This window comes from Corylus avellana, chromosome 11, assembly GCF_965113065.1.
Source record: "Corylus avellana chromosome 11, dhCorAvel1.hap1.2, whole genome shotgun sequence".
Classification (NCBI taxonomy): domain Eukaryota; kingdom Viridiplantae; phylum Streptophyta; class Magnoliopsida; order Fagales; family Betulaceae; genus Corylus; species Corylus avellana.
This window is the reverse complement of record NC_142500.1, coordinates 10,481,197-10,506,983: the sequence shown is the minus strand read 5'-3', so window position 1 is coordinate 10,506,983 and position 25,787 is coordinate 10,481,197. Positions and strand designations below refer to the sequence as shown.

General features: G+C 40.1%; 1 protein-coding gene across 1 annotated transcript in view; it reads right to left on the bottom strand.

The window, feature by feature from the left end:
- The window catches only part of TOP3A (topoisomerase 3alpha), an 85,806-nt gene extending 61,121 nt beyond the window's left edge, over positions 1–24,685 (bottom strand). Inside the window, exons 1-10 of the mRNA XM_059576033.2 lie at positions 24,250–24,685; positions 18,725–18,903; positions 18,568–18,640; positions 18,250–18,372; positions 18,041–18,162; positions 17,881–17,953; positions 17,667–17,783; positions 16,206–16,289; positions 14,112–14,291; positions 13,851–13,979 (exon numbers count right to left, since the gene is read on the bottom strand). Of these exons, the coding sequence (XP_059432016.2) occupies positions 13,851–13,979; positions 14,112–14,291; positions 16,206–16,289; positions 17,667–17,783; positions 17,881–17,953; positions 18,041–18,162; positions 18,250–18,372; positions 18,568–18,640; positions 18,725–18,903; positions 24,250–24,543 (1,374 nt within the window). The 5' untranslated portion in view covers positions 24,544–24,685. The remainder of the gene's footprint in view (positions 1–13,850; positions 13,980–14,111; positions 14,292–16,205; positions 16,290–17,666; positions 17,784–17,880; positions 17,954–18,040; positions 18,163–18,249; positions 18,373–18,567; positions 18,641–18,724; positions 18,904–24,249) is intronic.
- Positions 24,686–25,787: the final 1,102 nt, after the last annotated feature.

Sequence of the window (25,787 nt, the reverse complement as noted above, 5' to 3'; positions counted from 1 at the left end):
TTCACCTTCATCCTTTAGTAATTTCTTATTTGGATCCATCGGAACATCAACTATTCGAGAACCCAAAAGACCTATCTTCCAAAGGTTGCTCAGATTCCAAGTGAGAATACAGACCTTTCCCTCTCAAGTATACTTCCACAAATCGCGACCAATAACCATAATTTTTTCCATTAAGTTTCACAAGTGTCATAGTAGCCGGACCCATAGAAGCAGAAGTAATTAAATCGGGAGGAGCCATTATAATGTGGTAACAAGATGCAAACAACTACACGATTCCACCAACCAACGAACTACCAAGTAGAATAGGGGGAAAAAAAAATGAAACTCACACAAAATAGCCCCAACTCGAAGCAAAACTTGCTGACAGCGATGAATGTCAACTAAAAAACAACTCAAACCATGGCAGAATCGATAAAATTCGTCAAAAACTGACCTGAACCGAACTGAAGTTGAGCAAAACAGGTCTAAACCATAGTGAACCGGAAGAAACCGTGAGAAATTGTCAAAAAACTGACCTGAACCGGCTTGAACCTGGCTCGAACTGATGGAAAATGGCTTGAACCGGACTGAACCGGCCGGAAAATGGACTGAACCAGGATGAACCGACGGTAAAATGGGTCTGGACCGGTCTGGACCAGGGAAAACCAAAATCCGGATAGCCTTATCCCGGTTTGAGGTTGGGATATCCTTATCCCGAATACGTGACAGCAAGCACCTGGAGCCAAACACCCAACTTCGTCTGTGAAAACCGCCGGAACCGCGCCGGAGACCTTGCCGACGACAACCAACCTGTGCGGCGACACCCAGATCATGTCGGAAAACTCCCAACTACAACGAACAAACCTCTGGAGACTGCCAAACCTCTCCGACGACAACCAACCCGTGCCGGCGACACCCAGATCGTGCCGGAAAACTCCCAACTACAATCTCCGGCCACTGCAGAGAGTATCAATCACCACAGACAGCACTGACCGACGACGCCAACCAACCATTGACAACGACTTAAGACCCATGGAAATGACGGCGAGATCACACCATCGGCGATGGGGAACCTGGCGCCATCTTCCACCACAGGCTTGAAGCCCAGCACTTCAACTGCCTTTGATCAGTAGCAATATAAATGCGAGAGGAAAAAGAATAGAACCGGGAAAAGAAATAAAAGAAAGAAAAAGATTTGGGAGAGAGAAAAACAAGATATCAGGAAAAGGTATAAACCCTAGGCTCTATTACCATGTTGAGAGGTCTACATGAAGAAAGTTTAGAGAAAAGAGGAGGCTATTCAATGATACATAGCCTACCTCAAACATATTATTATATAAGCTTAAAGAATACATAAATGACTAAATTACCCTCAAACCCTAATACATTCTTCTAACAGTTGAGAAAGAAGAAAAGAAGAAGAGAAGTTTGGTCGAAAGAAAATTGTTTTTTTTATAGGTAATCAAGCGTCTATTCAAAAATGCGTGAAGTGCCCCTAAGTACACCACAAGTATACACAAGGACACCCAGGAAAAACAAAAGCAAGAAAAAAAAAAGGAAAACCCAAAACCCACAAAGCATCCCAAAACAAACACGGCCCCAAAAACCCATAAGGAACCCTACACCCTCTTGCCTTTACTAGGGCTAGAACTCTTATGATTAATAGAACTCTCCGAGCAAATTTGCTGATGATACTTTGATTTTCTATGAAGCATATCCTGAGCGAATCCGGTACGTAGGCCTTATTCTCTTGTGCTTTGAGGCAGTTTCAGGGCTGAGAGTTAATCTTGGTAAATCAGAACTTGTTGCTATAGGGGAGGTGGACAACATTGGGGTTTTGGCTAAAATTCTTGAGTGTAGTGTTGTGGCGTTGCCTATGAAGTATTTGGGTTTGCCACAAGGGGCGAAGCATAAGGATACATCTATGTGGAACGGTGTACTTGAACAGATGGAGCGTTGTATGGCAGGATGGAAGAAATTGTATCTATCAAAGGGAGGTCGCTTAACTCTTGTAAAGAGTACGTTGTCTAATCTCCCAACTTATTTTTTATCGTTGTTTCTTGTTCCTATGAGTGTGGTTAACAGGATTGAGAAACTTCAAAGAGATTTCCTGTGGGGAGGAATGGGAGATGAACAAAAATTGCATCTTGTTAATTGGAACCAAATATGCCATCCCTTGTGAGCCGGCGGTCTTGGCATTCGGGATATACAGAAGTTTAATCAAGCTCTCTTGGGGAAATGGTTATGGACATATGCGACAGAGAGTGAGGCGCTTTGGTACAAAATAATAAAAGCCAAGTATGAAGATCAGGATGGTGGGTGGTGTTCGAAGGAGGTATCGCGTTCTTATGGTGTAGGTTTGTGGAAGCATATTAGAAGAGGTTGGGATACTTTTGCCAAAGGTGTGCGGTTCGAGGTGGGGGTGGGGGCGAAAGTTCGCTTTTGGCATGATATTTGGTGTGATGATCAACCGTTGAAGCATGCTTTCCCTTCCTTGTTTGGTATTGTGAGGTACAAAGATGCGTGGGTGGAGGATAATTTTAGTTGAAGGAATGGGAGGGTTGAGTGGAATGTCCTTTTTGTGCACTTCACCCAAGATTGGGAATTGGATGGGGTCTCATCTTTCTTTGAATTGATGTACTCTTGTAAGGTTTCTTATGGTAATGCGGACCGTATTCGATAGTCCTTATCTAAAAAGGGTACGTTTGAGGTAAAATCGTTCTATAAAGCCTTGTCCATTCCAGATTGTGGGGGGTTTCCATGGAAGAGTATTTGGCGTTCTAAAGTACCTTCGAGAGTGGCATTTTTTGGGTGGACTGCGGCTCTTGGTAAAATCCTGACACATGACAATTTGCGAAAGCGAAGAATTGTGGTAGTGGAATAGTGTTGTATGTGTAAGAAGAATGGGGAGTCTGTAGATCATTTGTTGATTCATTGTGAAGTGGCTACTCAATTATGGAACTATGTTTTTACTTTATTTGGTATTGAGTGGGTCATGCCGCAACGGTTCATTGACTTGTTGTCTTGCTGGAATCAGGTGGGGGGTAGGGTTATCTCTAAAGTCATTTGGAGGATGGTTCCTTTGTGTATCATGTGGTGTATTTGGCGGGAGACGAATGCTCGAACATTTGAGGATAAGGAGTGTTCGGTGGATGGGATGAGGAAGAATATGATATCTATGCTACACTTGTGGGTGTTGGCTCATCATCGTAGTGTGGTCCCGACTATAGGTAAGTTCTTGAATATGTGCTCTTTGTATATTCCGTAGGGGTTTCTATTGTATATATCTTTTGCATTAGGGTTGCGCCCCTCTATGCTTTTTTCAATAATATTCTCATTACTTATCAAAAAAAAAAATCATGATGGACTTGATTGTGAGCAATATTAACTGCAGCTTTACACAATAGAGTTTCATTATGTTAGAAGAATGTATTAGGGTTTGAGGGTATTTTAGTCATTTGTGTATTCTTTAAGCTTATATAATAATATGTTTGAGGTAGGCTACGTATTATGTGACGAGCCTCCTCTTTTCTCAAAACCTACTTCATGCAAACCTCTTAATATGGTATCAGAGCCTAGGGTTTATACTTTTTCCTAATATTGTGTATTTTTCTTCCATTTCTTTTTTTCTTTTCTCCTTTCTCCAACATTTTATCTGTCCCTTTTATCTCTCGCCCCCATTGATCTTGCTGATTGAAGAAATATAAATTCTTGGGCTTCATGCCCATGCTAGGAGATGGCGCCAAGCTCACTCTCACCAATAATGTGATCTCGCCGCCATCTCCAATGTTGGATTTCGACCCGTTGTCGTCGGCAGAATTGGTGTAGTCATTGTCTTTGGTGGTTGGTTGGTGTAGTCGGTTGATTCTGTCTGCGGTGGTGGCTGGAACTCTCAGGGGTAGCCGGAGACAATTGTTGGGTGTCGTTGACTGCTTTGTGCGTCGTCGTTGGGTATTTTCCGGCACGGTTTGAGTGTCACCGGCGCGTTCTCATTAGTTGCGTGTCGTCGGAGGTTCAGTGCATTGCCGCTTGGTGTTTTCCAGCACGGTTTGGGTACCGCCAGCACGTTATCAGTGGTTTCCGGCGCTGTTTGGGTGGTTTTCGACGCTGTCTGGGTGGTTTTCTGCACGATCTGAGTGTCGCCAGCAAGATTTAGGTGTCACCGGCAACGTTCGGTCCTTTTCCGGCGATTCACAAAGAAGGAGCTTGGTGTTTGGTTACAAGGATTTGCTGCTTGTATTCGGGATAAGGATATCCCAACCTCAAACCGGGATAAGGCTGTCCGCGTTTTGATTTTTCACTGTTCAAACCGGTTCAGACCTTGTTCAGACCGGTTCAGCCCGGTTCAGACCCTGTTCAGCCCAGTTAAGCTCTTTTCAGCCCGGTTCAGACCCTATTCAGCCCGGTTCAGCTCTGTTCAGCCCGATTCAGACCCTGTTCAGCTAAGTTCTGACCCTGTTCAGCCCGGTTCAGGTTATTTGTAGTTGACTTAAGTTACTTGCAACAACTTTTGTTTCAAATTGGGTCTGTTTTGGTTGAGTTTTTTGCCTATTTCTACTTGGTAGTTTATTCTTTGGTGGGATCTTGTAGTTGTTGACCTTTGGTTACCACATTATGGCACCAAACTCCGATTTGATTACTTCTGCTTCTTTGGGTCCGGCCCCTATGACACTTGTGAAACTAAATGGCAAAAATTATGTTTATTGGTCGCGATCTGTAGAAATATACTTGCGCGGGAAAGGTTTGTATTCTCACTTGGAATCCGGAAAGCCTTCGGATCCTAGTTCTGCGAGTAGTTGGGACCAGGCCGACAATCAAATTATCTCTTATGTTGAACAGTATTGAGCCCCACATTGGATCCTCGTGTCTTTATCTTCCTACTGCAAAGGCAATTTGGGATCATCTCCAGCATATGTACTCTGGTACTGGGAACATCACTCGGATTTATGAGGTGTGTAAACAATAATTTAGGCTTGAGCAAGGTAATCAAACTGTCGATGAGTACTACAATCAGGTTGTCTCCATTTGTAAGGAAAGAGACATGTATCAGCCACTCTCCACTGATTTGAAGAAAATGGAAAAGCAACGTCAAGATGTAGATGTGGTTCGGTTTCTACTTGGCTTGAAACCTGAGTATGAGTCTGTTCGTGCGCAGATTTTGGGTGGCTCCGACCTCCCATCACTTCCTGAGGTTTTTTCTCGGCTTCAGCGTGCTACTATTTCTAACCATAGTTCTCTATTGAGCACGGAACGGAATGGTGATCGTGCTGCTTTTATTGCTACTTGTGGTAGTCGAGGTGGTCATAGTTTTCGTGGTGGACGCGATTATCGGGGAGGTGGTCGCATTGGAGGTCGTGGGCCTCACAAATGCACTCATTGTGATCGTACTAACCATTCGGTGGATTTTTGTTGGGATTTACATGGCACACCATCTGGGTTTGCCAATCAGGTTGCTTTTCACGAGGATTCTCCAGGCCCATCTAGGCCACCGGTTCATTCGAGTTCAAACTTCGAGAATGATTTGATATCCATTCCGAAAGATGAGTATGCTCAGTTCTTAGCCTATAAGCGGGTTTCTACCTCTTCCACTGCTACTCTTGCTCAGTCAAGTACTGCATCTCACTGTCTCTTATCCTCCACTAGCGACCCTTGGGTTATCGATTCTGGCACCAATGACCATATGACTGGTTCGTCTACTTCCCTCTCTGATTATCATCCTGTTGCTACACCGAAAAGTGTCACCTTAGCTAATGGTTCCCTCTCCAAAGTGGTCGGCTCAGGCACTACCCATCTGAGTCCTGATATTGAGTTGTTGTCTGTTCTACATGTTCCTGGTTTTCCTTTTAATTTGTTGTCTATTAGTAAAATTACAAAAACCATTCACTGTTCCATTAGTTTTTACCCTTCTTTGTGTATTTTTCAGGATCTCAAGACGAGGAGGATGATTGGTATGGGGCATGAAGTCGATGGATTATATTATCTGGATATAGCACCTACACCCCCCTCTCGTGCTTTGCAGTCATCCACATCCACTCTTCAGTGGCATTGTCACCTTGGTCATCCTTCCCTCTCTACATTGAAGCATCAAGTCTCGAGTCTTCGTCATTAATTGTTTGTGCCTTGCGAAGCTTGTCAGCTTAGTAAGCATCATCGTGCCTCGTTTCCATCACGAGTTGTTCCTAGGGTTTCTAGTCCATTTCAGTTAGTTCATTCTGATGTATGGGGTCCCATTAATGCAGTGTCCAATAAATTCCACTATTTTGTTACTTTTGTAGATGATTTTTCCCGTATGACATGGTTATTTTTAATGAAAAATTGTTCCGAGTTATTTTCTATTTTCCAAATCTTTTGCAATATGATTAAGACTCAATTTGCTCAGAAAATTCGTATCTTGCGTTCGGATAATGCTAAAGAATATACCTCTCGTTCTTTTGACTCTTATTTGTCTGATAAAGGCATTATCCATCAAACCTCATGTGCTCACACTCCACAACAAAATGGTGTCGTTGAACGCAAGAATCGCCATTTATTGAATGTCGCACGTTGTCTCTTGTCTCATATGCATGTTCCCAAACAATTTTGGACTGATGCTATTCTCACTGCTTGTTATTTTGTTAATAGGATGCCCTCTTCAGTCTTAGAAGGGACCTCTCCTCATTCTCTTTTATATCCTTCCTCATCCCCGTTCTTCTTGCCACTGAAGGTTTTTGGGTGTGTTTGCTATGTTCATAATTTGAGCCCTAGTTTTGATAAACTTGACCCTCGTGCTACCAAATGTGTCTTTCTTGGATATTCCACAACCCAGAAAGGCTACCGTTGCTATAGTCCGGTCCTTCGACGCTACTTCCCTTGCGCTGATGTTACCTTTGATGAGTCTCTCCCCTATTTTCCTGCTATTACTTCCTTGAGCGACTCTTCCCTTGCACCTGATGCCGCATCTCTTCCACTGCATGTTCCCCTCCTCTCTGAGCCTGCCATTGCTTCTCCTCCTGCTCGTGCTCCACTCCAGGTTTATCAGCGTCGTCTTCGTGCTCCGCCACCATCATCCTTATCGTCTATAGATCCGGTGCTCCCATCTCCATCCGACCACTTGCCTATTGCCCTACGGAAAGGTACACGTTCTTGCACTACCTAACATCCTATTAGTCAGTTTGTATCCACTAGTTCATTATCTCCTTCACTTTCTTGTTTTGTGTCCCATCTCTCTAGTATTTCCATTCCAAAGACAGTGCAGGCTGCATTATCTGACTCTGGTTGGAGGCAAGCTATGGAATTGGAAATGAAGGCCTTGCATCATAATGGAACGTGGGAGCTTGTTCCCTTACCACCTAATAAGAAGACTGTTGGTTGCAAATGGGTCTACACAGTTAAATTTTATCCTAATGGTTCTATTGAATGGTTGAAAGCTCGACTGGTTGCTAAGGGTAATACGCAAACATATGGTATTGATTATGATGACACTTTTTCTCCAGTAGCTAAAATTTCTTCTGTTCGTGTTCTTATTTCCTTGGCTACTAATCTTGATTGGCCGTTGTTTCAATTGGATGTCAAAAATGCCTTCTTACATGGAGACTTGTGTGAGGAAGTTTATATGGAGCAACCACCTAGGTTTGTTGCTCAGGGGGAGTCTCAGGGCTTTGTTTGTAAATTAAGAAAGGCATTGTATGGTCTCAAGCAATCACCGTGGGCATGGTTTGAAAAGTTTTCTAAAGCTGTATTGAAGTTTGGTCTTCAGAGATGTCAGACGGATCATTCAATATTTCACTTACATACTAGTACAGGCTATATCCCTCTTGTGGTATATGTAGATGATATTGTTATTATTGGAGATGATTCAGGAGGCATTGCCCGATTAAAGCCATTTCAACAAGAACAATTTCATACAAAGGATTTGGGCAAACTTCGATATTTTCTAGGTATTGAAGTTGCTAGATCTCGAACAGGCATTAACTTATCTCAGAGAAAGCATGCACTTGATTTGTTAGAAGAAACAGGTCCTTTGGGCTCTCGACCTGTTGATGTTCTGATGGATCCAAATAAGAAATTACTAAAGGACGAAGGTGAATTATTTGAAAATCCTGGCAGGTACCGTCGTCTAGTTGGGAAGTTGAACTATCTGACTATCACTAGGCCAGATATTTTATATGCAGTTAGCATTGTAAGTCAGTTCTTAGAGGCTCCTCGGGTTACACATTGGGAAGCTGTTACTCGCATTATTCGGTATTTGAAAAGACAACCTGGTCTAAGGATATTGTATAAGCCGAATGGACATCTTAGGGTCGAAGGTTTTACTGATGCAAATTGGGCAGGTTCTCCTTCAGACAGACGGTCTACTACAGGATATTGCACATTCTTCGGCGGTAATCTTGTAACTTGGAAGAGTAAGAAACAAACAGTGGTGGCATGATCTAGTGCTGAAGCAGAGTACAGGGCAATGGCTCATACAGATACTGAGTTGACATGGTTACAACACTTTCTTCAGAAGATTGGTTTCGTAGCTCCTACTCCTATCCCATTATCTTGTGATAACCAGGCTGCTATACATATTGCATCTAACCCAGTGTTTCATGAGAGGACTAAACATATTGAGGTCGAATGTCATTATGTCCGAGACAAAATACTAAATGGAGATATATCTACAACATTCGTGAAGTCTGGAGACCAATTAGCTGATTTGTTTACAAAATCATTATGTCGTAACCGGCTAGAGTTTATTTGTTCCAAGCTGGGCTTATATGATATATATGCTTCAGCTTGAGGGGGAGTGTTAGAAGAATGTATTAGGGTTTGAGGGTATTTTAGTCATTTGTGTATTCTTTAAGCTTATATAATAATATGTTTGAGGTAGGCTACGTATTATGTGACGAGCCTCCTCTTTTCTCAAAACCTACTTCATGCAAACCTCTTAACACATTAAATCCTTGGAATCAAACCCAAGCTCTTTCAAAAGTATCTTCAACTATAATAGTTCACACACTCCTTGAGTGACGGCTCTAAATTCTGGTTTTGCACTTGATCTAACAATGATTGATTGTTTTTTGCTGCGCTATGTAACCAAATTACCTCCCACAAACATACAATAACTTGACGTGGACTGTCGATCCATAATATATCCAACCCAAACTGCATTTGTATAAGCTTTTACTTTCAAATAATCATATCAAGAAAACGAGTCCCTTACCTGGCAAAGAATTTAACTACTGAAAGATCCAATAAGCCGCTTCCATGTGAGGCCCTCACGGGAAATGCATAAATTAACTCCCCACACTAACAGCATATGCAATCTCAGGACAGGTGTGATACAAAAAGATCCTTCGGCCAACCAATTGCTGATATCTACCTTTATCCACCAAAGGCTCTCACTACTTTCTCTCAACTTAACATTCACTTCCACTAGATTATCAATGGGGTTATATCCGAGAATTCTTGTTGCCTTGAGAAAATCAAGAATATATTTCTGTTGGGAGGTAAATATATCGAAACCTTGCCACCTTAATGCCCAGAAAATACTTCAAACTGCCCAAGTCTATTATTTCAAATTCCCTAGCAAGAGAATGTTTTAAGTTTTTTTTTTTTTTTTGTGATGTCGGGGAACCTCTCCAAGGCAAGGCCCTTCGAACCCACCCTTACAGAATAAACCCCGGTTTCGTACACCGCACTCTCGGAAGTTTCCCTACACAGAACTGGTTAAATCGCTAGCTTTTCACCAAGGGGTGTGGCCCCAAAGGATTGTTTGCACCCATAAGTTGTTGAACCTTGGACCTTGAAGGGATGATACCTCAACACCAAGGCCTCCACCACTTGGGCCAACCCCTTGAGGTTATGTTTTAAGTTTATTATCATCTCCTCAACATTTCTTGTTACTACAATATCATCAACATACACAATCAAAGTTGTTACCTTTCCTTGAGTGGAATGTTTGATTAAAAGTGTATGATCAACCAAACTTTGTTTGTAATCAAATCTCTGAATAGCTCAAGAAAACCGCTCAAACCATGCTCTTAGAGATTGTTTTAAGTCATAAAAAGCCATCTTCGATTTGCACACTTTAACCATAGAGGGTGGATCTTTTTTTTTTGATAAGTAAAGTTTATATATCAAAAGCGCAGAGGCGCGCAACCCAAGTACACAGGAAGTATATAAGAGAAAACGCCTAATTAAGAGAAGAAAAAAAAAACAAGGAAATCAAGATAGCTAATCACTAAAGGGGCAAGCCAACCTGCTATCCAAGTGAAAAGCGTGTAGAAGAAAAACGCCTTGAGGTCCTCCAAAGATCTCTCAGAATCCTCAAAGCATCTCGCATTTATTTCTAACCATAAACACCACACTAGGCAAAGGGGAACCATTTTCCACACAACGGCACTTCGAGAACGCCCTCCCGACCACCAACAAGCAGACAAATCCACCACCTTTTGAGGCATGACCCATGACAATCCAAATCGGCTAAAGATAGCATCCCATAGAGAGCGAACGGTCTCACAATGGAGAAAAAGATGATCAATCGTTTCTCCATCCAATTTGCACAAGCAACATCTATTGATCACAATGAGATTCATTTTCCTAAGATTATCTATTGTGAGGATCTTCCCTAACACCGCTGTCCAAGTAAAGAAGGCCACTCTCGAGGGTGCCTTGGTGAGCCAAACACTCTTCCAAGGAAAATGACTAGCCTCAGTACTAGCCAAGACATTATAGTAAGATCGAACATCGAACTTCCCTTTACTTGACGGAATCCACAACATTTTATCCTCTCCTTCCCTATTCATTTTATGAGAGTACAACAAAGTATAAAACGAGGCTAGCACTTCCAACTCCCAATCATGAATCAACCAAGAAAAGCTAACATTCCATTGAAGAGCTCCCCCCGTGAGATCCAAATTGTCAGCAATAGACGCATCTTTTGCATTAGCTATGGTGTAAAGGCCTAGAAAAACATCCTTAAGACACGCTTCTCCGCACCAAACATCATCCCAAAATTTGATTTTGGAACCATCTCTTGGATCAAATCTTGTATGGCTAGACAACATCCGCCACCCCCTACTAATGTACCTCCAAAGACCCACCCCATGAGACCCAGAGATATTGATAGAATGCCAACCACCCCATTCGGAACCATATTTGGCATCTACGACCATTCGCCACCAAGCCCTTCTCTCATGCGCATAACGCCATAGCCACTTCCCTAACAAAGCTTGGTTAAACAATCTTAATTTCCTGATCCCTAAACCTCCTTCAGAAATAGGAGAGCAAATCTTATCCCAATTAACCAAATGGTATTTGAATTCATCATTTAAACCTCCCCATAGAGGGTGGATCTTTAAGTCCAGAAGGAACTTCCATGTATACTTTTTCAACTAGATCTCCATGAACGAATGCATTTTTCACATCAAATTGATGCAAAGGCCAATCCAAATTTGTTGTTACAAAAAGTAGAACTCTAGTTGAGTTCATCTTTGCTACTAGAGCAAATATTTCCTCATACCCAATTCCATAAGTTTGTGTAAAATATTTTGCAACTAATGCGGCCTTGTATCATTCCACTGAACCATCAGCCTTAAGCTTGACAGTGAACACCCACGTGCATCCAATTGCCTTCTTCCCATTAGGCAATTTAACATGATCACATAAAGGTTTTCATCTTTTCTTGCATCGCTTCCCTCCACTTTGGATCATTAAGAGCCTCCTATATATTTCTAGGAATAGAATTAGAAACAATTTGGACACAAAGGAACGAAGGATGATGAAAGATGTGATAGGATACAAAATCAGGTATGGGATAGTGAGTGCGTGACCTAACTCCTTTGCGTAGTGCAATAGGAAGATTCATATCATCGACAACAGGTATTTAAGGATTTAGATTAGGAATGTAGTGTTACCAGAGTCATGATTAGATGTTTGGCAAGTATGATGACGAATAGTCTTACTTTTTGGAGTATGGAGTAAACTCTCAACTCTTCCACAGGCAGCGTGTATAACTTATCAGTAGGATCAGTAGGAGACTCATTAGAAAACGGCTATTGTTTCTCTTGCTCTAGCACAAAAGCAGGTACAAGTAACAAACTAGAAAACTCCTCTTTACTAAAACCCTCCCCCTGAACAATATGTTGGGCTAGGGAGACATATGGTTGTGTATCAAAAAAGGTAAAATCCATCGAGACAAAAATGTTTTCACGATGGGGGATGATAAGATTTCTACCCCTTCTACCTAGAAGAATAACCCGCAAAGACACATTTGAGGGCACAAGGATCTAACTTACCCCAAGCTAGACCATGAATGTGGACAAAACAAACACATCCAAACACCTTAGGAGATACACCTTTTGAAGTAGAGAAAGGTGGGGATAACACCTCAACAGGTGTTTTGAATGCCAATGTCGTCTTGATCATCCATCTCTTCCTATTTTGAAGAGTCATGTGCCTTCTTTTAATGAGTCTTGCGAACTTGGCAAATATCATCGTGTGTCCTTCTCAACTAGGGTTCCTAGTTGGATTTCGAGTCCTTTTGAGTTAGTGCATTCTAATGTTTGGGACCACAAAACATTGCTTCTAATAAATTTTAATATTTTGTAACATTGTGGATTATCATTCTTGCATGACTTGGTTATTTTTTATGCAAAATAATTATGAGTTATTCTCTATATTTCAACTTTTTTGTCACGAAACTAAAACTTAATTTGGATAAAAAAATTCAAATCTTGCCACCTAATAATGCCAAAGAGTATGAGTCCGCTTTTTTTGCTACCTATTTGTCTAGCAAAGGCATCATCCATCAAACACCTTATGTTCACTCCAAGATAGAATGGTGAGGCCAAACGCAAGAATCATCAGGTTATCTACCATAAGAATTTTTCCCAACAACTTATAAAAGGATACAGCACCTTTAAGCCCTCCCAAAGCATTAAAAGACCAACCATCAAGAGACTATTTTGTTTCAACCTCCAACAGATTATCTAATCTTCTGCTTCCTGAACTCTCATGGATATATCAAATCAGAAAAGAATTCACTGATTTTATGTCCCAATCTTGCGCTGCTGCTCTCACAGAAATAAGACTTCAATCAACAGTCCATCATGCCCAATATGAAGCTACTAAGGCTTCTCTTTCTGCAGTTATACATCGAGATGGCTCTTGTTGCACTTAGGGGCCAAGATAACACATAACTTACATGCAATGCTGAAACAGAAATGTCCTTATATACAATCTAAGTTTTATATCTGTCATACCCAATAAGATCTAATGAGGATACAAGCTAAATATCATAACTCTTTTCCTTTCTCCAAAAGCAGGACCAATTGCGTTAAGAATGAACTAAAAAGCATAAGCAAATCTTTTACCGTATAAGTATATCATTGCTCAATACTAACACATTTGATCAGCAAAATTTGCATATCCAGTCTGTTGTATACTTTTAATAGAAATTAAGCTAGTAAGAACAATTGCTACTATTCATGAATTAATAATTATCCATAAAAATTTCAAAGCTTAATAAAATGGTGACATTTGAACAATTTGTAAAAATTTTACCCACTCAACAGATTATGATATTTCATTGATTTTAGCTTCTGTGAGAAGTAGAGAAGTCCTTAATTATACCCTAATTGAAATATTGAACTCCAAAGCTAGTCAAAAAATGGAGCAAAATCCTGACAGCATATTAAACTTTACAATTTACTGACTTCAACTGACACATATTTCTTGACTCATTGGAGATAGTTAAAAATAGTTCCAGTTTCCTCAAATTTTTGCTCAAGCATACCCAACTATGAGCCATCGAAGTATAACATATTTGCTATTCAAAAGCCCAATAATAAGTCATAATGCAACTCTAGATGGCAAAGATTTTTTTTTTTTAACTGTCAAAGAAAACTTACAGCTAGTATCACTCTCCCTGATGCAGAAAACAATTCACCAGCAATATCAATTTCAACATTAGTTTCCGCCCCTACTGCTGGCTGGGAGACACATGCCAGGAAATGGCGAACAACCAGCTCATACAATCTCTGTCACAAAGTTAATGTTATTTAAAATTCAAAAGAAACAGTAAACCAAGCATCTTAGCTCAGACAAGGAAAATACAATTCAAGAACATGCAGTAACCAGTCAAATACAACTAAGATGGTGACACTGCTTACATGGTGGTCTTGACTAAATCGAGTTTCACCAGAAAAAAGCATTGTTGGATGAATGGGTGGATGGGCCTTGTCATCATGTCCACCATTGCTAGGGTTTCTCCAAAGTCCTGTCCCGGTGTCCAACAACCGCTGTGCATATGATCCCCATACAGGGTGCCTTTGTTGTTCTTGCACAATTGCCTACATGAAATTAATGACATGATGGCTCGTTAAATCAATCAAAGCTGATGAAAAGCAACCAAAGAAAGAGTTAATGGTCAACACAGGGATGAAAACGACATCAAATTAAGTGAAAAAGCTGCTATAATGCATGGAGAGCAAAAGATATTTAGTGGAAATGCTATGCTGGCATGTGATCAACAGTAGAAAGTAGTGATAACCTTTTCTTTTTCCAGGAAAAAAGAAACTAAAAGGGAAATCTTAAAAAGGCGTTAAGCAGGAAGGAGAGTTGGCATATAACTGAGACGATCAAGAAGCATGAGTTTAGGATGTTTTCACAAAGGTGAATGCCTGAAAGTCGTGGCTACTTTAAGAGATGTGGAACTTGAAATCTATTAAGCACATAAACAAGGGTACATGGTAAACAGAAGACATCCAAAAATATAAGCAAAAGGTAGACAAATTTCAAAACAAGATAGAGAGGTAATTGCCTTTAAAACTCAACCCTGGTATAATTATGAGTTGAAAGTGCCCCAAACTAAAAGCAAAATCTAACAAAACCACTACTTATGAAAAATCAAATTCCATAATAGAGTTACAGATAAATTATCAACTAGGACCTCCATAAATCCAAACATTGGAAGATAATCTCAATAGCCTCAAAAATATCAAAAGACTCATAATCACTTGAGGTCCAATCCAATAAGAGAAAAGTTTACACCCAAGATATACATCTACATAAAAATTATTGAAATCATGAACCTAAACCATTTTCATTTCAACATATCCAAAGAGCGACCAGAAGAAAAGATGAGTTTAAACACTTTCGTCCAATTGGTTCAGGCAATGTGTTAAAAGTATAACCAAAGAACTTTCACAATTAGTAAAAGCTTAATGTCATTTCCCATAGCAGGTGCTTCTGCTAGTTGTTGGCATCTTATTTATGCCATTTCAATCCTGACCAAGAATGAATAGTCAAACAACAACATAAAAGTTATTTTAAAGGTCAAAACAGGCTTTAAATCATGTCAGTTTCGTCTTTTTCAAGTATATGCAACTTAACATGAAGATTTCTTTAGATTAAGATATAAATAAAAATATCAAAGCATCCACTTCTAAGCATCTTGGAGATCTCCAAGAATATCAAACAAGAAAAATTCCCGTCTTCATGTCATCGCCATGCATGAGCAAACGCAGTCATCAAAAAAGTATAACATTGCATGTGACAAATGACACAGGGTCAGAATTCTAGCTCTTCCAAAGTGGTATCTCATTGATGGCTCGGGCCCCACCTGAAGGAGTATTTGCCAACAGAAAGGGACTAACAAACTCATTTATGTCCATAACCATGATGTACTTAAAGGCAGTCCTCTTGATCATGTTGCCATCATTAAGGATTACTAAAACTTACTATGCAGATGGAAGCAGATGGATCCATGCACTTTAAGAATAAACTAATAAAACGAGAGTACTATTATTTTAGTTATTCAATGTATAAGCCATGTTCCTCATTAGGTTGAAAGGGTTAATATCCTGTGCTATGACCAAGAGAAGCATGCCATGCTTGTTGGAGAATATCGTCATTATTTCAGAGATAAATACATACACAGAAAAAGTACATAGATGTATCAATTTAAATATCAACATGTATGCAACATCTACCATTGCGCCAGTTAGTACTCTGTTGATTCATTTTTAATTTCTACTAACCCTTGCTTATTTTCTCTTACTTCACATCAGTTGCACTCTCTTATTCATATTTTTCTCACCTATATCTCCCATTCATATTACCTATATCTCTCTTCTAGCTTCCAAATTTTAATTCCTTAACCTGTTGCTGTCCCAAACCTTAGATGATTATAATGATTTAAGTAGATGCTGTTGCCACTATATGAAACATTTTCATGCTTGTCCATAGCAGACAAAGTTACCAACATGCAAATCAGTTCTCTGTGAAAAGCAGTCAGTCTCTGTACGAGGATAACTGATGAAACCAGCTTGGTATAAATCTTCAGCGACCTATAAACAAAAAAAAAAGTGTTTCAGACTGAGATGCATTTTAAATATCCATTTCACAGTGTAAATGAATCATAATCAGCATAGTATAAGATTAAAAGCTTTTAAAAAGGGAATTCCCCAAGTATATTGGAAAAACAAGTAGCAATTTTCTTTTCATATCTTTTCATTTTTGCAGAACAAATGAACAAGAATGGGTAGGGGCTGTTAAATTAACAAAGCTACTCGTGAACATATTTAAGCTCGGCTCAATTAAGCTTGACTCAAACTCAAATTGATTATTAATGGACCGTTCGTGAACACAAAACTAGGTTCAATTATTAAACAATACAAACTCGTATAAACTCAGCTCGGCTCGGTTAGTGTTCGTAAACAAGCTCGTATAAAATTCGAGTCGCTTGTTAGGCTCAACTCATATATATTTATTAATATGTACATATATATTAATAAAAATAGCTTATATGGTATATTATTTATTAAGTAGTAATATTCAATATATATTAGTTATACATAATTAGCATTGGAATCAACAATGCGTTTCTTATAATCACAAATTTAAGTAAAATTTATAGTACTTATAATCACAAAGTAAGCACTCTTCACTCAAGCTCGGCTCATTAATAACTCTAGGAATAAGTGACAATGATATGAGATGTATCTGAAATATCTATAGGCATATGTAAACTGCCAATTTCATATGTCCCAGGATCTTATTAAGAAGTAGCTCTAATAGATCATGAAGGAAAGCCATATAATTTTTTCATTTGCCAAAAATAACTATAATTGCTTTGGTACAAAGTGAACTTAATTTTAAATTTGAAGCTCTAAGAGCAGGGGAGCAAAGACAGGATAAGTCACATATTCAGAGTTAAGAATTAGATTGTTTGGATGACTGGATCTTGCTAACGTTTAAAAAAAAAAAAAATTGGACAGCAATGGAACTTCGTAGAATTAAGCAAAATAGAAGGAACAGGCCTGCAAACACAAATTCACACATTTCCTCATATTTTATTATATAAAGAGGATATAAAATTCCATGGATTGATTCTACCTATGATGAATTGAACCACATATCAAAACCTTCCATGATTGTACTCCATTACTTCGAGTTCAAGTGTTTTTCTTTCCTGTGTTTTTCTTTACAACTACAGACATACAGACACATTTCCCCATTATTTTCTTTTTTCACAAAAGTCTATAAAACCTTCCATAGAGAAAGTATACTTTTGAAGGAACTGAACCACAGTCAAAGCTTGAATTTAATACCTTTCAATCACTGTACCCTATTACTTCGATTTCAATTTAAATTCCATCTGTATGCAGCAATCAATTAGAAAGGATATGGAATTGTTGTATGTACCACAGACGTAAACTACAAACCTTCATGGTGTGTTCAGAACTCATCCGGAAGTATCGTGAAGCACGTTTTTCAAGCTCAATGGTATTCAAAGGATGTGGAGGATACTTGAGCTTCTCCTGCTGTCTAACCTTTGTAACCTGAACGGCAGTTAAATAACTAAAAGTGAAATTTCAGTGGTATTTATACCATAAAGTTATCATAATGCTCAAGTTACAAAGCTTCATTATTACTCACAGTTGCAGTTGGCTCCTGAACACACATCTCATAAATTATAATGGCACAAGTGTAGTCAAACAGATGCCCACGCCTACCAAATCAGACACTGTCAAATTTAACTTTACGTGAACTAAATATCAAAAATAAAAATGGAATTGCCAAGGCATTCATGGTTTACATCCAACTGAAAGTAGAAATGCCTTCATCTGATTTGTGTGAGCAGTTGATTGTCCAAAACTCTTCTGGCTCATGTGCTTGTACTTCCCAATATCTTTCCACAATAAAGCCAAGTGTGGGGAACTACACTTATGGAGGAGGTAAAGTGGAAATGCATGAGAACTGCATGCCCCAGTTAGTAATACAAATCATTGTCAACAGGCACCATACCTGACAAGGACCATAACTTAGAACAATATTTCTGTCATCTGTAGCCAAATCAATAACAAATGCATCTCTCAACAGCATAGTCTGAAACCTAGTGAAAGAAGCACCAATCCGAAGATCTATTTCCTGCAACAAACAAGAATGTCAATTTCATTCCATGTAGAATGAGATACAACTAACACAAAAAAGAATGATAGTAGGACTACAACACTCTTACTTAACAGCTATATAGTGAACAAGTTCAAAAGGCATGTTGTGCAAAATAATTTGGCCTTTGAACGAACAAGTAAAAGTTCCACCTGGGTGGGAGAAGGTACTCACTTGCCTAGCATCCACTGCATCAGAAAACCATTTATTCGGCTCAACAAGATGTTGCACTGCTTCATGGATTTCACTGGAGACTCGAAAACCAAAGCATGAAAGTAAAGAGAAGAAGATGATAATCAAAAACCACAAAGAGAATATTAACGTTTAGGACCTGTCAATTAAGGCAGAAAAGTGAGCCCTCCTAATGGTAAGATCAGCATTTACTGCTGTGCAAACTTCTATCACTTCAAATGCAATGTTTTCTCCTTCTCTATCACAATCTAGCCACAATACAAGCCACTGGCACCTCCTAGCTTCCTCTTCCAACGTCCTCTTGATATCCAACTTGTCCTAAATTGGCAGAAAACAAACACAAAGAAAGAATAGGTCAGAGAGTTATCCATACAAGCAAAAGAACAAACGTGAAATGGTTGTTAATCTCTTATCTAGATCACATAACTGTAACTGATAGTCCAATTTCTCTGTTATCCCAACCAACGACTTCTCATTGCAAATGTTGATCTAGCTGCCATATAAGATGCCTCTATGTAAAATATATTGACAAAAAGTTATCACATCTACTGACCCTCAAAATGCCTCAACATAGTAGCTGCATCACAATCGCGCCTACCATCTTAACACTATAATATGCATCATGGCAATCTTTTTTTGGATAAGTAGTAATGATATAAGTCAAAATCGCAGAGGGGCGCAACTCACATACACGGGGAGTATAAAAGAGAGCGCCTAAGAGGGAGAAAAATGAAAAAGGAAATCAGAGAAACTAATCCCTATAGGAGCTAGCCAAGCGGCTGTCCAGGAATACAGAGTAAAGAAGAAAAAATGAGTCAATTCCTCTATAGTCCTAGTAGAGTTCTCAAAGCATCTAGCATTCCTTTCATTCCAAATACACCACATAAGACACAGAGGGATCATCTTCCACACTACCGCGCTTCTGGAACGGCCTCCCGACCACCAACAATCGAACAAGCCCCTCACCTTGCAAGGCATGACCCAATGCAACCCAAACCGATCAAAAATAGTATGCCAAAGAACACTTGTGATCTCGCAATGGAGAAGAAGATGATCGACTGACTCCATTCTTCTTGCACATGCAACACTCCTCCACTACCACTAGGTTCCTCTTCCGCAGGGTGTCGTGAGTCAAAATTTTGCCTAAGGCCGCGGTCCACCCAAAAAAAGCCACTCGTAAAGGCACCTTAGTACGCCAAATGCTCTTCCAAGGAAACACCTCATGGTCAAAATTGGACAAGGCCTTGAAGAGTGACTTAACCTCGAACTTGCCTTTCTTAGACGATGACCATCGAATACGATCCACAGAACCTATGGATATCTTGCAAGAGTACAACCGATCAAAGAAAGAAGAAATCAAATCCATCTCCCAATCCTATACGAGCTGCACAAAAATGACATTCCACTCGACAACCCTAAGCTTCTTTATGTCTGGCAATGCTGAACAAGGACGGGAAAGCATGCTTCAAAGAGGAATCTCCACACCAAATATCATGCCAAAAACGAACTTTCAAACCCACCCCCACCTCAAAACGGATACCTTTGGCAAAAAAATTCCATCCTTGACGAATGTGCTTCCATAAGCCCACACCATGGGAACCCGAAACCTCCTTTGTGCACCACCCACCATCCTAGTCTTCATATTTAGCTTTGATAACCTTAGACCACAAAGCCTCACTCTCATTCGCATATCTCCAAAGCCATTTACCCAGGAGAGCTTGATTAAACTGATGCAACTTTCGAATTCCAAGCCCGCCGTACCGAAGGGGACGACAGACTTGATTCTAATTTACAAGATGCAACTTAGGCTCGTCTCCCATCCCTCCCCATAAGAAATCTCTTTGAACTTTCTCAAGTCTTTTAGCTACACTCATAGGAATCGGAAACAGAGACAAAAAGTAAGTCGGAAGGTTAGAGAGCGTACTCTTAATGAGAGTTAAATGACCCCTTTTAGAGAGATACATTCTCTTCCAACCTGCCATCTGACGCTCTATCTTTTCGATCACATCATTCCACATAACCGTATCCTTATACACTGCCCCAAGAGGGAGACCCAAATACTTCATAGGCAAATCGGCAACACTACACCCAAGGATATTAGCTAAAACCTCAATGTTCTCCACCTCACCAATAGCCACAATTTTAGACTTTCCAAGATTCACTCTCAAACCCGAAACAGCTTCAAAACATAAAAGGATGAGACGCACATACCGGATTTGCTCGATAGAAGCTTCACAAAAAACCAAGGTGTCATCAGCAAATAAAGAGTGAGAGACCGCTAACTCCAATAATACACCCTATTTCCCATCAAGAAGCCAGTCAAAAAGCCTAGGTCAACCGTCGCATTCACCATCTTACTCAATGCCTCCATAACAAGCACAAAAAGTAAAGGAGAAAGAGGGTCCCTCTGCCGAATTCCCCTCGAGCTGTTAAAGAAACCTTCCGGAGAACCATTCACAAGAATGGAAAATCTTACCGACGTAATACACCACTCTATCCAAGCCCTCCACCTCTCGCCAAAACCACACCTATGCAGCAAATACAACACAAAGTCCCAATTCACATGGTCGTAGGCCTTCTCCAAGTCTAATTTGCAAAGAACACCTGGCACCCCTGACTTCATGCGACTATCCACACATTCATTTGTAATAAGAACAGAATCTAGGATTTGACGACCCCCGATAAAAGCATTTTGAGAGCAGGATATAATCTTACCCAACACAATTCTCATCCTATTGGCAAGAACCTTAGATACAATTTTGTACACCCCTCCCACCAAGCTAATGGGCCGAAAGTCCATCTCCACTGCATCCACCTTTTTCGGGATCAAGGAAATAAAAGTTGCATTCAAGTTCTTCACCAACTGTCATCTACGATGGAACTCGGCAAAAACAGCCATAACATCATGTTTAGCAACACCCCAACAGGCTTAAAAAAAAAAAGCCATGGAGAAGCCATCCAGACCCGGAGCCTTATCACCATCCATGCCTTTAACCACCTCCCATACTTCCTTTTCTTCAAAATCTCTTTTTAACCACCTATTATCCTCCTCATCAATGGACAAAAAAGGCTGGTTGTCCATTCTAGGCCGCCACGTGCTTTGTTCCGAGTATAAGCTTTGATAATACTTCACAATGTGATCTTTTACCTCGGCTTGATCATCGGATAATACGCCATTAATACGAAGCACTTCCACACGATTATACCTGCGATGAGAGTTAGCCATCTTGTGAAAGAAACTAGTATTGCGGTCCCCCTCTTTGAGCCACACAGCTCTCGATTTTTGGCCCCAATGAATTTCTTCACACAACAAGGTGTTCTCCAGATCTTTCACCATATCCGTCTTTCGAACCTTCTCCTCCTGGGCTAAGCCTCTTACCTCTGCCAATTCATCCAACTTCTGAATACCTCCCAACAACTCCTTTTTCTTCCTCCCAATATCCCCAAACACCTCCTCATTCCACTTTTTCAAATCCAATTTAAGGGATTTTAATTTCTTAGCTAGCACAAAACTAGGTAAACCCTCAAACGAATAAGACCCCCACCAAGAACTAACCTTGTCAACAAAACCTTCAGCTTTAAGCCACATATTTTCAAATTTAAAGCACTTATTACCTCCGCAAGAAGCCCCACAATCCAATAATAAAAGGAAGTGATCAGAGATCAAGCGCTGAAGTCTTCTTTGTGACACTGCAAGGTAGTAATCTTCCCAATCCGAGGAAAGCAAGAATCGGTCAATTCTAGACTAGCTCTCATTTTCTTGATTATTGACGTAGCGGAAGACTAAGGTAACTAATCAAAGAGCAGCGTCTTTGATTCTGCAAGGAGAAGCGTCTTCGTCTTCTACCCAAAAAGATAAAAACAAGCCCGCAGGCTAAAAAAAGGATAAAACTCCGCAGAGTATTTGAGAGAGAATTCTCTGATTTTATAATAATTCAATTGATTGAGTTTTACATAATAGGCAAGCCTATTTATAGAAGAGAAATCCTTGGAGAAAAAGTAAATCTACTTCTAGTAGAGAAAGTAAATCTAATCTTAGTAGGAAAGTAAACATAATCCTAGTAGGGAAAGTAAACATAATTCTAATAGGAAAAGTAAATATACTCCTAGTAGGAAAAAGATTAAAAGTAAACTATTTATTCTTGGGGGTGGGGACACACATGTCCTACATCAATTATTAGACCACGTAAATTGACCCCCCATCATGGGCATGTCCACCAAGTTGTTCTCTGAGTTGAAATCCGAGAAATCCATCATGCCAGTGGAATAGTAAGAAACACTGGAACGCTCACTAGGAAACCGAACGATATTAAAATCCCCTCCAAGACAGCAAGGAACCTCCCACACATTCATCAAACCAGCCAACTCTTCCCAAAGGGCCCTTCTCTCCCCATCCTCATTCGGACCATACACCCCCCCAAAAGCCCACTCCCAGTTGTCCTCCACATTTTGAAAAGAGCATGCCAAGGAGAAATGCCCCACACACTCCTCCTTACACTCCACCACCCTCCTATCCCACATCAATAACATCCCCCCCGACAAATCATTAGACCCTTTAAACTTCCACCCCACATGTTGACCTCCCCAAAGACTATGAACCACCTCTCGGGAAATAACCTTCGTCTTAGTCTCAATCAAACACACTATATCTACATTCCACTCTTTCAATAGACCCCTAATACGCAACCTTTTTTTGAGGTCATTCAACCCTCTCACATTCCATGCTACGATGTTAAGCTTCATGATCCACCAATGCGCCCCTCTCACAATCCTTGAGCTCCTTAAATCTTGTTGGGGCTGGAACATAGGCAGAGATGCCTCCCAAATCAGAATCACCCTGCATTCTAGAAGCTTCAATAGAGTTGAACAAAAACTCCAACTCCCCTTTCTTCCCTTCATCAGTTATACCAATTTTAGGGCAAAATTTAAGACAATTATTAACTACCCAGCTGGAAGAAATCATCCCTGGCCCTAAATCCTCCAACCCAACTATTTCTGAGATACTTTCCTCTTCCATACCAGAACCAGGCCCAATGGGCTCCATTGCCGGCATACATTCCACTCCTTTCTTTCCATCAAGAATCTGTGGACTCATACTGCTTGCCTCCCCCCGACAAAACTCCTGCGAACAGCCCCCCCCTGCCATTCCTTTATTCCGACTAGATGGGATCTCCACCAGAAACTGAACTGTGCCCACGTCCGTACCTGCCCCAATGTGCATCATGGCAATCTTACCCAGCAACTTGTAATATCAACATTGCGTGGTGACGTGGGAGACACATTTCTCTGTTCAACCAAAAGATTCATCTAACTACGGACTTAAACCAATTGTTATGAGATTCCAAGAAAGACCCCGCATCTTGAAACCATGTATAGTCCATACTTTGTTTCTCTTTCACCACATTAAACCAAAATCGATCAAATATACTCTACTACGCCCGCCTCTTTACAATCACAAATCGAGAAAACTTTCTAAACAACCACAAGCAACTGTTCCCACAAGGTCCAATTAACATTTATTCAAACATCTAATTTCCATCGCAACCACACATAAGCATGTATATATATATATATATATATATATATATATATATATATATATACACACACACAGGGAGAGTGAGAGAGAGAGAGAGAGAGAGAGAGAGAGAGAGAGAAAGAGACCTCTGGGACGAATTTGCGGACGGGAACGTGGTAGAGATCGGCGGGGTCGCAGGAGTGCCACTTGCGGAAGCGGTCTTCGAACTCGAGCTCCATGAGGTGGCCGGTGACGGAGGTGACGAGCATGTGGCAGGGCTGTCCGTTGATCGAGTAATTGAACTCGAAAATCTTGTTGTAGCGCGAGCGGCCGTCCCTGGTTCTCAGGCCCTGATTCCTGGAGAGAATGCTGGCCACCGCCTTGGCCACCGACGGCTTCTCCGCCACGTTCAGTACGTTGATGGTGCGCCCGCCTACCATTCTAAGCCTCGGCGGAAGGCTGATTGGTGGATTAGGGCTTTGGAGGAGCAATGAGAGGAATGGAATTGGAAGGGTTGGGGGCTGAACTGGGGCAGATGGAGGTTTTGAGCGTAGATTTTCCCGCCGTTTCTATGCCCAAATAAGGATTTTCGAATTGCTCAGGAAAAAACAATATATATATATATCGAATTGTTGTGGTAATTAATATCGAAATCGAAGGGTATTTCCTATTTTAATTTTAAATTTTATTGGAAAATGTATTCTTTCTGATTTTGGCTTTTATAATTCAGTTTTTTATCTAGACAATATTCGATTTTAAAAATATTTTAAATATAATAATTCTATTTATTTTAGGATAAATATATCATAAATGCGCGATTTGAAATCACTTTCTCACTTTTTAAAGTTCAACTTTTACCGCTTGAGTTTCTGAGAATTTGAAAGAAGTTGCTCCGTGAATTTTTCAATTGACCGCTAACACCATATTAGCATTTTTGCAACTTCACTCTAAAATAAATTTTTTTTATTTTACTGAAAAATAAATAAAAATTTAAAAAAAAAAAAAAAAAAAAAAAAAAAAAAAAACTTGAAAAACGAAAAAATCTTTCAAAAGAAAACAAAAAAGTCACTCAAGGGCATCCCAGTAGTGGGGTGCTCTCTATAGGTGGCCGAGGGTGGTTGATGGCCAACCTGTGGGCAAGCATAATCACAAAATCAATAATTACCATTTCCATTAAAAAGACATCAGATGGCTCAAGAAGACGCAACATAAGTAATGCTTCCAAAGCAACTCCAACAACTAATAGAAGATTGTGTAATGCCAAGATTTGTGCGACATTATGGAATGATGGAACGTGATTTTTGAGTAAAGTGGTGCTTGAGCATAACCATCTCGTAAGCCCAAGCAAAGCAAAGTTTTTTAGGTGTTATAGGAATATAAATGATGTTGCCAAAAGAAGACTTGATCATAATGATTGATCTGGAATACGTGTGAATAAAAATTTTAACTTGTTGGTTGTTGAAATTTGGGGATTTGAAAATCTTCCATTTCGGGAGAAAGATTGTCAAAATTTTATTATCAAGGCAAGAGAGCTTCGACTTGGCAAAAAAGGTGGTCATGCACTTGGTGATTATTTCAAAAGCATGCAAGACATGAATGATGGCTTTTATTATCTGACGAACATGAATAATGATGGTAGGTTGCAAAATGTGTTTTGGGCTAATGCATAAAGTATGGCAGCATA